The sequence below is a fragment of the Telmatherina bonti genome (genome assembly GCF_933228915.1).
Source record: "Telmatherina bonti genome assembly, chromosome: 13".
Taxonomy (NCBI): Eukaryota; Metazoa; Chordata; class Actinopteri; order Atheriniformes; family Telmatherinidae; genus Telmatherina; species Telmatherina bonti.
In genome coordinates this window covers 23,848,493-23,861,812 of record NC_136611.1, presented here as the reverse complement: position 1 = coordinate 23,861,812, position 13,320 = coordinate 23,848,493, and the positions used below count along the sequence as shown (strand labels likewise).

The following is a 13,320-nucleotide window of genomic DNA, read 5'->3' as shown; positions in this document are numbered from 1 at the left end:
ACTGTCATACAGGCGTGTGGTTGGTGGAGGGAAGTTGGAGTCAGTGAGACCAGAGGGCGTACAGGGGGTCATGTTTATCATGCCTACATTCATACATTAACTGATGAAGCATGAAATCCCAGAGCAACACAGACATCTCTAGTAAACACCTCAGCAGCAGGAGAAAAGGTCAGACTGAACACAGAGAACAACAAATAAACAGCCACTGAACAATGAGTGTGTCAATTCAGGAGCCGGCCTAAATGTGTCGAACTCATTAGTGCCCCTGGAGGTTGGACCACCCACTCTGACCCCCACTTTGTCTTTCCATTGCAGACAGAGTTGTCTCCCAGAGGCCACTGCACTGAGCTGATCCAGGAGTGAGGATTAAGACATAAATCCGTTTAACTGCCATGGCACCATATACTCCAATAATATTTGTGCCTTGAACAGGCAGTTTTGTCTTTCACATTGAGCTCAGCTTGGCAGCATAGATCGGACAAATTGCAGTTATTTTACTCAGGATGTGTACTTACATTGTTTAAATGTAATTCTGCATTTTGTGTACAGGTATTAATTCACCACAAAGTGTACAAATATAGGTTATAATTTCTGTACTATACACACATTTTCTAACTCAGAAAAACTCTCTGGTATATGCTATTATTTATTATGTAATATAATGACTACCATGCATTACTTTATGCTTTTGTTAAAAGTGAGGAAATGTACTATAAATGATTAAAATCTTAATTAAATTTTTAAAAATTAAATCAAGCACGTTTTTCTAGCCCTGCCTTTGTACTGAACTGTAATAAAATAAGGTTTATTTTCAGAGTTGTCATAATTTATGATGTACAAATTCAATGAAAAGTAGAGGTTTAATCATGTGTGATAATAAAAAACTGCCTTGATACCTACATTACCACAGTTATTTTTCATAGCACAGGGTTTATGAAATTTCATGTTTGTATAAATAAATGATATATTTTGTAAACAAACATTTGACTTTTTGGTTCATTTTCTCAGCAAATATCTGAGCACAGGATGAATCCAGGTTATAACACGTCTATATCAACAGATGAGCACTTTTACAAAACTGATTTTGGGTTTTTCTTTCTATTATATTTTATTATTAGATAAATTAAATTTTGGGACGCAACAGTGTGACTGGAGTGAGGATTGTGGCTTCAATAATGTAAAACAAATTGATTTAGGTATAAATACCTTTAAGATAATATGATGTTTTCTTATCCAACATGTGCTGATTTGCACAATTGTCCAACAGAATATAAATGAGAAAAATGATATCTAACATTGTGTAAAATCAAAAATAAAACTAAATAAACATTTTAGTATGGATGAAAATTAGCATGAAATCACAAAAATGGAGAAATAATTATTATGACAACATTTTCTCCTCTAATAGAAATATATAAAAGTAGATTTCTATCAAGATGATCTGAACAGGCGGAGCAAGAAAGGGCCAGCTCAGCACTTAAGGCCCACCTCCTTCACTTCAGCCTGGATAAACCCACCCCTGAGCTTTAAAAGTTCCAACCTCGAGAATGTGTGGTGAGACACGCTGCTTCAGCCGTCCTGCATCTTTCTGATATTCTGAGAACATCCAGTTTCTCATTTGCTGGATGGAAATGTCTGACACGGTGAAACCAGTGACATCTTTCCTCATTGAGGACATCCTTTCCAGTAAGGACAGCACAAGATTAAATGGTAAATGCTGCTCGCTGAAGAAGGAAAATTATTCACAGTTGATGGAGGAATCTGAAAAGTTGTCACCACAACTCTGCCCACAGGAGTCAGTGTATGGAGTACAGACAGGTGAGCTTCTGCTGGGCTGAAATAGCAGAATTACAAGGGACTGACAATCCATTCATTAATAGATATTTTTTTATTTTGATTTATAATTTTTAAGATTTAAAATTTGGAAATCTTTGTTTTTAGTCAAAAGTTGGGGTGTCTCTAGGATGTTACGATGTATTAAGAAGAAAAATATTTTAAAAGTGCAAAAATGTTTATCTGAGAATGTAGTTTTTCAATGTAGTAGCTTACCTTACAATAACCATGTGGCTGAAACTGTTAGATTTATGTGCCGACTATAACCTGACCTGCCTGTCCTGCGTCTTACAGAGTCTCTGGAAACAACCTGTCCCAGCTCCTCAGAGTCAAGCTTTTCCTCCAGTGGGAAACAGAAGCGCTCCAGAGCTGCGTTTACACATCTCCAAGTACTTGAACTGGAGAAGAAATTTAATCACCAAAAATACCTCTCTGCCCCCGAGAGGGCTCACCTGGCCAACACCTTAAGACTGACTGAAACCCAGGTGAAAATCTGGTTTCAGAACAGACGGTACAAAACCAAGCGAAAGCAGCAGACTTCAGAGTTCTGTAAGGATGTGTACAAGACAGAGGGACTGGGCTTGAGAGAGGATTTGGTCAGATCATCACTAATTACCTCCTTCTACAAAGCTTATCAATACCGACCCTACCTATGGGACTACAGTGGTGCCTGGGGCCAAATGTTGTGGTGAAAATAAACCATGATTCAGAATGGACCAGTGTTTGAGTTGTATGTTCTATGTTTAACCCATTAAATTATACAGATAAATTTAGTGTATGATACTATGTTAATGTCTATGCTAAAAGAAAAACATGTCAACCAAAAAAAAGTCATGCTGCATGCTGTTTGGGCATGACAAGAGGTTACAGAGTGAGCCGTCACATTACTAAATGAAGTTACAGCTCTATTGGTTTATTCATTAATAAATTATTGATGACACAGTTTACTTTTGTTTGAAGCTTTGTATGAAAATCTAGAGAAAATTGTTTTATTCTGTGTAAAATTGCAGAATACAAGCTAAACATTTTATGAAACATAATATTACATTTTGCAGTCCAGCACAGCTAAGTTCCATAAAACTAAAACAAAGATGATTGTAAAATACACCGTATATCAAGTGTAACTTACCTGTTTACACATAGCTGTAGTTGAATTTATGTGGTAGCAAAACTGTTGGATGTTCTGCAACAAGTAAGCTATCTGCCTGAAGTTAAACTCGATGACTGCACTGAGATAGGCATGATGTTGTCAATGAGGGTAAAAGAATGAGACTTGATTCCTTTAAAGAGCCACTGATCTGATTAGATTGAAGATAAATGGTTCTTCAGTTTCTGAAAGATGACATAACGTGGAGATCAACTGTATGAAAGTCTTATGAAGATCTTATGCAAGTCTGTTGAGGAATTTTGTTTAAACTGAAAATCCAAGACAGCTCAGATTCATCAATCACAAAACAATATAAAGATGCAAAAATGGATGCAAAAAAGGGAAACTACGAGCCGAAGCAGTGCAAAGTATACAAGAGGAAACTGTTAAAATCATCTCAGAACAAACAGATGAATAGTATGCCTGGTCAAACAGCGTTGAATTTAAGATATCAAACTGGTTTAAGTATATCTCAGTTAAAATCACTGACAAACTATGTGGTGGCAGAAGATAAGGAGATATGTTTGCTCGTGACACTGAGGCATGAAGCAGTGCAGCTGTCATGTAGTTCTCATTATTGTAAAGGTGATAGTAACACATATAGCAGAACCTGTTTGCTAAGACACGCGCTGCAGACCCTACAGATACTGACAACGTATGCATGTTTTGTTCTTCAGTCTGGATGCTAGTGTACATTTCATTTTGAGAAAAAAAAAAAACATGTGCTACTTTCAATCAGTTGTTCTCAAATTAATGCTGTAGTTTTAATTTAACAGATTAATCTCTGCATTAATGTGTTGATTTTGACAACACTAAGAACAATCCCACATTTATTTATCATATTTAGGCTATGTATTTTTTCCAATAATTTGAGAATCACTTCTTTCTCATTTTTAGTCCTAATTCATTTGGATGCAATCACAGAGAAGGGGCTTTTCATTCTGTGACCACTGCAGGTGTCTGCCAGTGGGTTTCTTTATCTTTGCTGTCTGACATGTCATAATCTTCTTTATGTGAATTTTCTAGCAGAGATCACAGCCTCTTTCATCACAGGGCAAAATATTAAAGTTTAGTAAGGGTCTAATGCTGTCGGTCTGCTGTTTAATAATAGTGAGCGATGTTGTGCTGTACTCTAAAAATATATTTTACTCAGATTGTGACCTAACCCACCACCAGGCCACCCCACTCCAGGAATACAAAGAGCATGATTAGAGTTAAAGTATACATAGTTTCTAAAGTATCTAAAGATATTCATGAATAAATTCATTCTATTACTGCTACAGTAGAAATGTATTCCACCATAATGGTTTACTTTAAAGTTTTAATGAACAAAAATCACAAAAGGATGGTAAAAATTTCAGCATGGAAATTTTGGGAGACTTTCTTAACATTAAAACGGGTTTTGTATGACATGTCCAATCACATTCCACATCGTTCAACTATACAGTTAGGTTGACAAAGCTTTTCTCAAGTTCAGTTAATAGTTTATTTTATTCACAATAAAGGGAAACCAAATATTGATGACAAATAACAATTAAAATCAATTAAATTTACCAGATGAAACTAATCACCAGCTAAACATGGTTTAGTGGTTCATAAAAAACCCTGGATTTAAGTTTTAGAGATCAAATGTTCTTTTCACTGGAATAGGAGGCAGAATTTGTACAAGGTCAAATATCCTTCTTAAATAAGATAGCATTGGTTTCACCTTTCACACACACACATACATTTATGCTTTAAACATGGTATGGCTATCGACTGGATCCCTGTAATCACAACATGTGTCAAACGAAAGGGTATAAAATGTTTCCTTCAGAAAACGTAATCATAGTGTCACCTGTACTTCCCCATTAAATCTACCAGGAAAGTGTATGCAAACGTTTGACTATGGTACATAAGTCAGAAATTAGTGCAGAGTTGAGAAGCCTGGTATGCTCAGATGATTCAGTACAGTCGCTAACTTGGCTGATAAGACGGCATGGAGGATTTAGACCTTTACATATTTAAGAAGGCCATGTTGGTAGTAACATAACCAAAGTGTGAGCAGAGGACTGATAGAATTGATAAAAGGAGATTTGAGGGCTCTCATGCCACTAATCAGTCTGACTTCCTGAAATACTGCCCTGAACAGAGACCTGGGCAACAGGGGACAAAGTATCATCATATTATTTAAATTATTGTAATATATAAGATATTTAAGTGCTTATTATCCATCTAAGTTTTAAAACCGATGTTTTGGAATCATGCGTCATCTTCCCCTCAGTCATGCAGGTAAATCATGTCACAGTATTTTGCTGGAACAAGCTGTCAGGTATGAGAAATTGCATCATCAGCACATAAAGCACATAGTTAAACATACTCGAACATATCTAACACATATGAAGCTTAATCAAACATGATTCTTAGAGTTATCAGTTCCCTTAAACTAAAGTGACTTCTTATCAACAACGGTAGTGGCTGAACTATTCACTAAGCCCTCTGCATAAACAGGTAATTAGACATGAAGAGGGCAGATAGCATCTGTTATGACGGCACTGCAAATCTGACTGTATCTCTTGGTGTCTCTCAGGCTGTATACGAGCAAACTCATCAGATAACGGAGCTTGTGGAAGGGTGAAGCTGAAGGTTAGGAGTGCTATTATTTTTGTACTTGCCAGTGTCATACCTGCACTTCCATGGACTCAAAGCGACATGGTACATTGATTTCTAAACACAGCAGACTTAAAACAACATCTCTGTTTCCATCTTGGTTAATCTTCAGGTTTGGGGAGTATCTGTAACACTGTCTATGAGCAACCTGGATGAACTACACTGGAAAGGTAAATAATAAAGAGAAGTGGGGGGGTCATAACACTGATGCCTTGTCTGGTATTTATATGTGAATAAAGGAGTTTCTTGTATTGGGGATTTCTTATGAAAAAAACAAAAAGTAAGTCTTGACACACAAATGCAAGTTTTTCAGATTCATTGACTTACTTTATTGTGTTCTGACAGAAATACCTTGTCATCAGAGTGGTTGCAGAGCCATTGTCCTTCTCTTCAAGGTGGCCAATGATGCTTCACAAAACAAGCAGATCTTCCTAACAGATGAGTAGAAAAGCAACCCTGACCACAAAGACATCCATTGTCAGTGCTCCAATATGCCGTGACTGTCCAACAAATTTGTTGGAGTTGATAAGGAAGTTTAAAACAGCCCTGATCTTCCCATGGGAAAGCAGGAAAAACTTCCTCGGATCGTGTAACTGGATCCCTCATGTTACGGACCCAGAACAGCTGCCTTTCTTCCTCCATCAGCAGATACACCACACAGCATCTTACATATCCGATGGATAACGTTGATTGTGCTGCTGCAAACAGTGTTTATGTGTGTGAAGGAAAAAGAAATGGAAAGAGACGTGGGTGAGACATGCAGACTGAGAGAAAAAAAGTAATTTTCCAGTGTTGTTATCTTTGAGATAAAGATATAAAGTGGTAAGACAGTTTACTGCAGATTAAATGATTAGAGAAAAGCATGACAAGGACTGAAGACATGGACGAGGGGCTTTCATTGTGTTTCAGATAAACAACCTACTCATGCAAGAGGGCAAAAACCAAACACTTTAGTGTTACAGCATAAGTGTACGTGTCCTGAGACATGTTGCATTGGAATAAAGCTCAGCACTGTTTGCATCTCTATGCCAAGAAAAAAAAAAAAAGAGAGAAAGGAAGAAAAAAAACGGAAAAGAAAAAAGAAGTTTAAAACAAACCAAATGACATATTTTCATACTTTTGTGCACAGCTTTTCACATGAAAAAACAATCTTGCAATGTTCTAATTTATGATCTGTTTCCGGATTGGTTGAGCTGAAAACAAATCAAACTGTTTATAAAAGCAAACAGATTGAACATTTTGGGTTTTTCTTTTAATCACAGTAATTTTGGGGGACAGACATGATTGAAGTAGAAGAGCAGGTTTTGGGATGATGAAGTCCAGATATGACCACATGTTGTACATGTGAGAATGTGGAGTTAATGAACAATGGATTCCTTTCAGAACACTTCTAGTGCCTTGAAAAACACTATATAAAATCCATTATTATTATAATTATTATAATTATTATTATTATTATTATTATTATTATTATTAATAATAATAATAATAATAATAATAATAATAATAATGATGATGATGATGATGATGATGATGATAATAATAATAATAGTATTAATAACGGAAATAATGTCTACAAAACTATATATTCTAGCTAAAAGAATAGAAAAATAAAATAATAATTACTTAGATTTTCCTCAATGCAGAAGTACTTCTGATCCAATGAAAAGCTATATATCTCATCTTTACTTATGGCTGTTACTTTACTTTTAAGCACACATATAACGCCTGTCTAGTGTATATTTTAACATAGCTCAAATGACTTATAAATACTTTATATTTCACTTTGATTGAAACAAAATTGTGAAACTGAAAACGCACAGTTTAAATATCTAAGGGTAATAAGGAGAGTTTAAAAAGAATGTTGGCACTTACCAGCTCTTTATCTCTGTGTCAGACTTTATAACCTCAGATGAGCAAAGAACACCTCCATGATCCAATGGCATTTCTCAGTCCAGGTCCTCAGGACCCAAAGCCCTGCAGGGTTTAGATGTATCCCTACTCCAACATACCTGATACAGATTAACGATCTTCCGCATCCAATTTTTCGCAAGCCTTTTAATTATCTGTTTATCAAATGCAGATGTGTTCAAGTAGTTTTACCCCTGAAACATGCAGGGCAGTTTGAGAAACACTGCTGTACCGTACACAGAACTGTGCGTTGAGTAGCAATAACACAAAGTAATTGTTTGACATGATGTTATCAGTGTCTCACATAATCATGGAGAAATTTTGTCAAACTTCTTTTAAAACATTTTTTCAGTTCATTAATGTTTGTGAACATTAATTTATGTCGAGCTCTGTACACAGAAGAGAGTTCTGCATAAATGCATTTGGGCTTGGGTCTGGACTCTGAGCCATGGCAACATGCTTGGCCTGCTTGAAGCAGAAAGTCAGTTTTCATCTGAAATAGTTTTGCCTGATGTTATAAAGCAGCTGAAGTTCAAATAAAATAAACATGAGTACAACAAGAATAAATACAGTTAACATTAAAACTATGGATGTAAATTATTTGAATGATTCCTGTTGTAGATTTGCTGGTATGCCTAAGATTGTTATAATTTGTATTGACCCTCCTTTGGCCACACTTTAGGAATTAATGGCCTGCGGGTGCCCATAGCCAATACCCAATTAAATATATCTTTGTGTTCTGCTTTTCTCAGTTACCACACACTCACATTTTATGTTGTAGTAATTTGCTGCCAATTGGAAATAGTAATAAGAAATAGCTTCTTCCTGTTTATTTTCTTTATTTTTTATTTTTTTATTTTTTTAACCTCTCCTGTCCAGCATCTCAGCATACAGAACAGCAATCTGCGTGCCATATTTTTGCCAGACAGATTTGCTCTGTCAAGGGAGACATCTCATGTATGTAGCTGCCCTTGATAATCTGAATATTTTTATTATTATGATAATTATTTTATTCTATTTTTTTTTTTTTTCCTTTTTTTCATTTTGCAATCATCGTCAGTCTTGATATGGCCGAGCTGGACCTGGCAGGGAAAGAGGGAAAAAAAGAGGAAATGAAAAGAGGAAAAAGAGAGAGAAAAGAAAGGCGTGTCTAAGCTGCTAAAGTTACAGTATTTACAGAACAATATAAAGTCCTGAAAATATACAACAAGACATAAGCAGGATAGTGACAATATTCAAAAACAGACAAAAAAAAAAAAGAAAAAGAAAAGTAAAAAAAAAAAAAAGTAAATGAATGAATAAAATAACAATTACAATACCAACCGTTATTAAATATACCTACAGAGATTCATCAGCAACATTTAGTAGGAAGCAGATGGGAAGATGAGCGCTTTGTGGGCGTGCACGTGTGATTGTTCAACCTGTGATCGTGCAATCAAAGATCAGCTGAGTGCTTGTAGGGAAGCCTGACCACAACCCGAGGCGTAGGGGAGGAACCCAAGGCCCCCAGGGCCCAGCAAGCCCACCGCGCACAGAGCCCGGGCAGGCAAAGCAGAGAGAGCCTCCGTCCGCCGAGCCCAGAGCAGTGGAAGCCTCCAGGCAGGCGCCACCCGGCGCGACGAGGCAGGGGCACCGGGTAGCACAGGGCGACGGCAAACCGGCCCGGCGGGTGCCGGGTTCCGAAGCGTGAGCCGCACAGAGAGCCGGCAGCCCACAGGCCCCAGGACCACCCGTAGCCCCCGGCAGAGCCCCGGCCAAGACCCAGCGGGCCCCGCCCACCCAGAGCAAAACCATCGCAGGCCGGCGCCACCACGATACCAGGGGCGGGATCCCCAAGGACAAGGACACGTCCGTAGACCATCCCCCCAACAACCCCTCCCCACAACCCTCCCGCTGCTTTCTATCCCCCCTACCTCCCTCACCAGCACCCTCCCCATCCCTCTCCCTCCCAAGCCCTACCGTCCCCAAGCCCCCCCCCCCCCCCCCCCCCCCCCCCCCCCCACACACACACACACACACCCATTCCTCCCTTCCACCCACCCCCTCCCATTCAACCCTCCCTCTCCCTCCCAATCCCCCCCCAGCGACAGCCGGCGCCGGAGGACTGCAGGCCCCAGACCTGAACTCTCCACGTTCACACACCCACACACACACACACTTATGCAGCCAACCACAGACCCTGCCGGCCCCCCAGGCATCGCCCAGGACAGAGGTTCCCCTGCCGCGCCCCGTCCCCAACCCCCAGGCCCACGAAGAGGGGGCATAGGAAGACCCCTGCTCCCCCCACCCGCCCGCCTCTGTAGTGTGTGCATGGGTGGGTCGTGGTTGTAGTTCCAGAAAAAAAAAAGGGGTGGCCGTGGGGTGGTGGGACCAGCTGCTGCCAGACAGCCAGACCCGCCCTCCTCAGCATTCCCTTGTTTATGTGAGTGTTTGTGTGTGTGTTAAGTGTGTGTGCTGCTTGTGTAAATGTAATAGTGTCTAAGTTGTGAGTGAAATCGAGGGGAGAAAGACCCCAATGGGAGGGGATGGGCAAGGGCCACCGCTGTGGCTCCTGTCCACCCCCCCATGGCCAAGGCGCCTGCCCCCTCGAAACCCTAAATGTATATTGGTGTCTATGTTGCAATTAAAATTTAGTGGGGCAGGTGGCCGCAGGGGTCCATCGGAAAATGCCCCTTAGGGTTCCCGGGACCACCAACTTCACCCGCCCCACCGTGCCCTATATGCTGTATGTATGATGTCGGGTGGCGGAAGAGGAGGGGGGCATGGGGAGGGGCACAACCAGGGGAGAAGGACTCCTCCCCTGGGCAACCAACTCCTCAGCTGGCCGCAGTAGGTGCCCCCACCTCACCGGGACAGCCCCAGGGCAGAAGGGCAAGTCCCAGCCCGCCAGGCGTTGTAGGACGCAGCACCCCGGTCGTCCCCCCATCCCCGGCGACTCAGAGCCAGCACTCCAGGGGCCGGAGAGTCCCCGGTTCCCACCCAGACATCCATCCAGGTCCGGGGCCTGGTGCCACCAGCAACGCCAAGACTGCTGCCGACGGGAGGAGACCGAGCCAAAGGGAGGGTCCCCTCCGCCATGGACCCTATTCCTACCCCACCGCCCCCCCCCCTCCTACGCCACCCTCCCCGCCCCCCCCGAGGGCATGCTCCAGGCGACAAAGGCCCCCCAGGCCCAGGCCAGGCCTCCCCATCCCGGAGGGAGGCAGCCCCGAAACCCGGGGGCCCCGGCCCCCCACACAGCCCGCACAACAGCAACCCGGGCACCCAGCCCAGGCCAACCCCCAACCGCCTCGAACTCCTGCCCCCAAGCAACCCCAGCCTCCGGGCCACCAGAGCTCCAAGCCGGCCAGGCGATCAGCGCCCAAAGCAATGGTCTGCCCAGACCCCCAGCCCGAGAGCCGCCCCGCCCCAATATCCCCAAGCCCCCTAATCCACCCCCCAGGGCCTCCAAGGTCCCAGCCCCCCCTCCCACTAAGTGATGTGATTAATTAGCAGGGTCCAGGGAGCGCGAGCATTGGCCGATTCATTTTTGATGGAAGCAGATGTGATCTCGAGACTTATGTGTTCCAACAGGAGATTTTTGTAGTGATTAATACTTAGACTTCTTTTGGACTTCCAGTTTAATAGGATAGTTTTTTGATGCAGGATGTCCATGTTGATGTCACTAAGGTCTCCCAGTAAGCAAAGCTTGGGGCATGCAGGAATGCTGCATCTGAGCCATGTTGATAATTCCCCACAAACCTTATTCCAAAAATTTTGAACAGGTGCACAGCGCCATAGAGCATGTAAATAATTATCTACTGCATTACATGTGCACTGTGTGCAGATCTCTGAGTGATTTAGACCCATCTTGAAGATTCTTTGTCCTGTGTAATGTGTTCTATGAAGAATTTTGTATTGGATGAGTTGTAGATTTGAACTGTCTGTCATATTAAAAGCATTTAGACATATTTGCAGCCAAGAAGGTTGACTGAGACTGATAGATAGGTCTGCCTCCCATTTGGAAGTTGGCAAGGAATTTGAATCATCTATTTTTGACATCGACCTGTATATTTTTGAAAGTAACTTTGGGCTACGAAGTTCCATAAATTCTGCTACTGTGGGAGGAAGTTCCAAGTCCATTTGATGAAGGAGGAATTTCGTAAGTATAATGGATTTGAGTTGCTGATATTCTAGGAATCTGCTACTATTAATTCCATATTGTGATGATAGAGTGTCAAAAGATAAAATTCTTCTGTTATGGATAATATGCTCTAAATAATTAATTCCTTTATTAATCCATTGTTTAAAGTTGATCATATTTTTGTTTAGAAGAATGTCAGGGTTGTTCCAGATAGGTGTGAGTTTACATGGGATTATTGATGAATTGGTTTTTTTTAAGAAAAAGCTGTCAGAGAGGTGCTAATGTTGACGCTTTTGAAGCACTTTAACTTTTTTACACTGAAGCTGAAGAATGGAAGATTAGAGATTTCCACATTGTCACAGAATGTTTGTTCTAAGTCTATCCATGGTTAATCTAATGGACTCGGTTTAAGCCATTTTAAGATATATTGCAGTCTATTTGCTAAGAAATAATGTTGAAAGTCTAAGCCTCCCCGATCTTTAGGTTTTTGTAACGTTTTTAAACTAATCCGGGGTGGTTTATTTTTCCAGAGAAATTGGGAAGTGTATGATTCTAGTGATTTGAACCAGGTGGAGGGAGGTTTCATAGGAATCATGGAGAACAGGTAGTTGATTTTGGGTAGAACCATCATTTTTATCGTAGCAACTCTCCCCATAAGTGAAATGGGGAGTGACTTCCAGCGAGTGAGATCATCTTCTATTGTCTTAAGAAGGTTAGTGTAATTACATTTTATCAGTTCTGAGAGCCTGGGGGGAATATTTATGCCTAAGTATCTAATGTTACCTGATTGTGAATTAGTATTGGATGGAAATTAGTGTTGGATGGAAATTAGTGTTAGTGTTCCTGTTTATTTTCTGATTGGTTAATTGTCAACCAAAGTTGGACCCCTCAGGTTCAAGGTCACTTCAAGCCAAATAGCGTTCAACATGAGATATGAGCCTCAATCCCTCTGCCTCGGCAGAGGCATAGAAAATCACAAATTGGTATCTCTGTGAGGATATGAGCTTCATCTGGCCACTCCTTCTACAACCCGATGCAACCAGTAATGAAATCTTTCAAAGACCTCCTGAAACGGCTTCTCATCAATAGAGGTTTACATGAGCATGACCTCCATCCACATGGCAATTATGCTTGTCTATGAGAAAAGAACACACTCACAAACACTCATACACTCTTAGCTCTAAAATAATTTGATATTCACAAAAAATGTAAAAATGATTAATAACTTCAATGTGCAAAATTCTGTAGCTGAAAAACAAGCCCAAATTGTCATTACGCCTCTGCTGCCATGCTTTACAGTTGGTATGAGCATTTCATTTAGTCCAATTTGTGATGGGAAAGTCAGCTTCAGGGGACATTGTGTTAAAAGTTTTGTGCTTTTGAATATTTTCAGTAGAATGATGGAAACCCAATCATAAATGCTTCAGTAAGATCATTACTGATGTTTTGATTTCTTGGTATTGTGTTAACACACGTGAATGGAGCAGACCTGCTTTGTCCCAAAACCTCTTCTTTTACAAAGGTGTAAAAGTACATTTGATCAACAGCAGTCTATCTACTTGTTTCCTACGGAGACAGTAACGGTGCACTTGGCTTTTGACACTCCATTTATGAATTTAGTGTTAAATAAATAATGACAAAATAGCCAATTTTAGCT

The 13,320-nt window shown here is 40.8% G+C and overlaps 1 protein-coding gene across 1 annotated transcript; it reads left to right on the top strand.

Annotated features, from left to right (window-relative positions):
* Positions 1-1,625: 1,625 nt before the first annotated feature.
* nkx3-1 (NK3 homeobox 1) lies at positions 1,626-2,525 on the top strand (the record flags this gene model as incomplete). The annotated part of the gene is made up of 2 exons (XM_079251983.1): positions 1,626-1,818; positions 2,128-2,525. 2 exons carry the CDS (start codon positions 1,626-1,628, stop codon positions 2,523-2,525), a joined length of 591 nt encoding a protein of 196 aa, XP_079108109.1.
* Between the last annotated feature and the right edge of the window lie 10,795 nt (positions 2,526-13,320).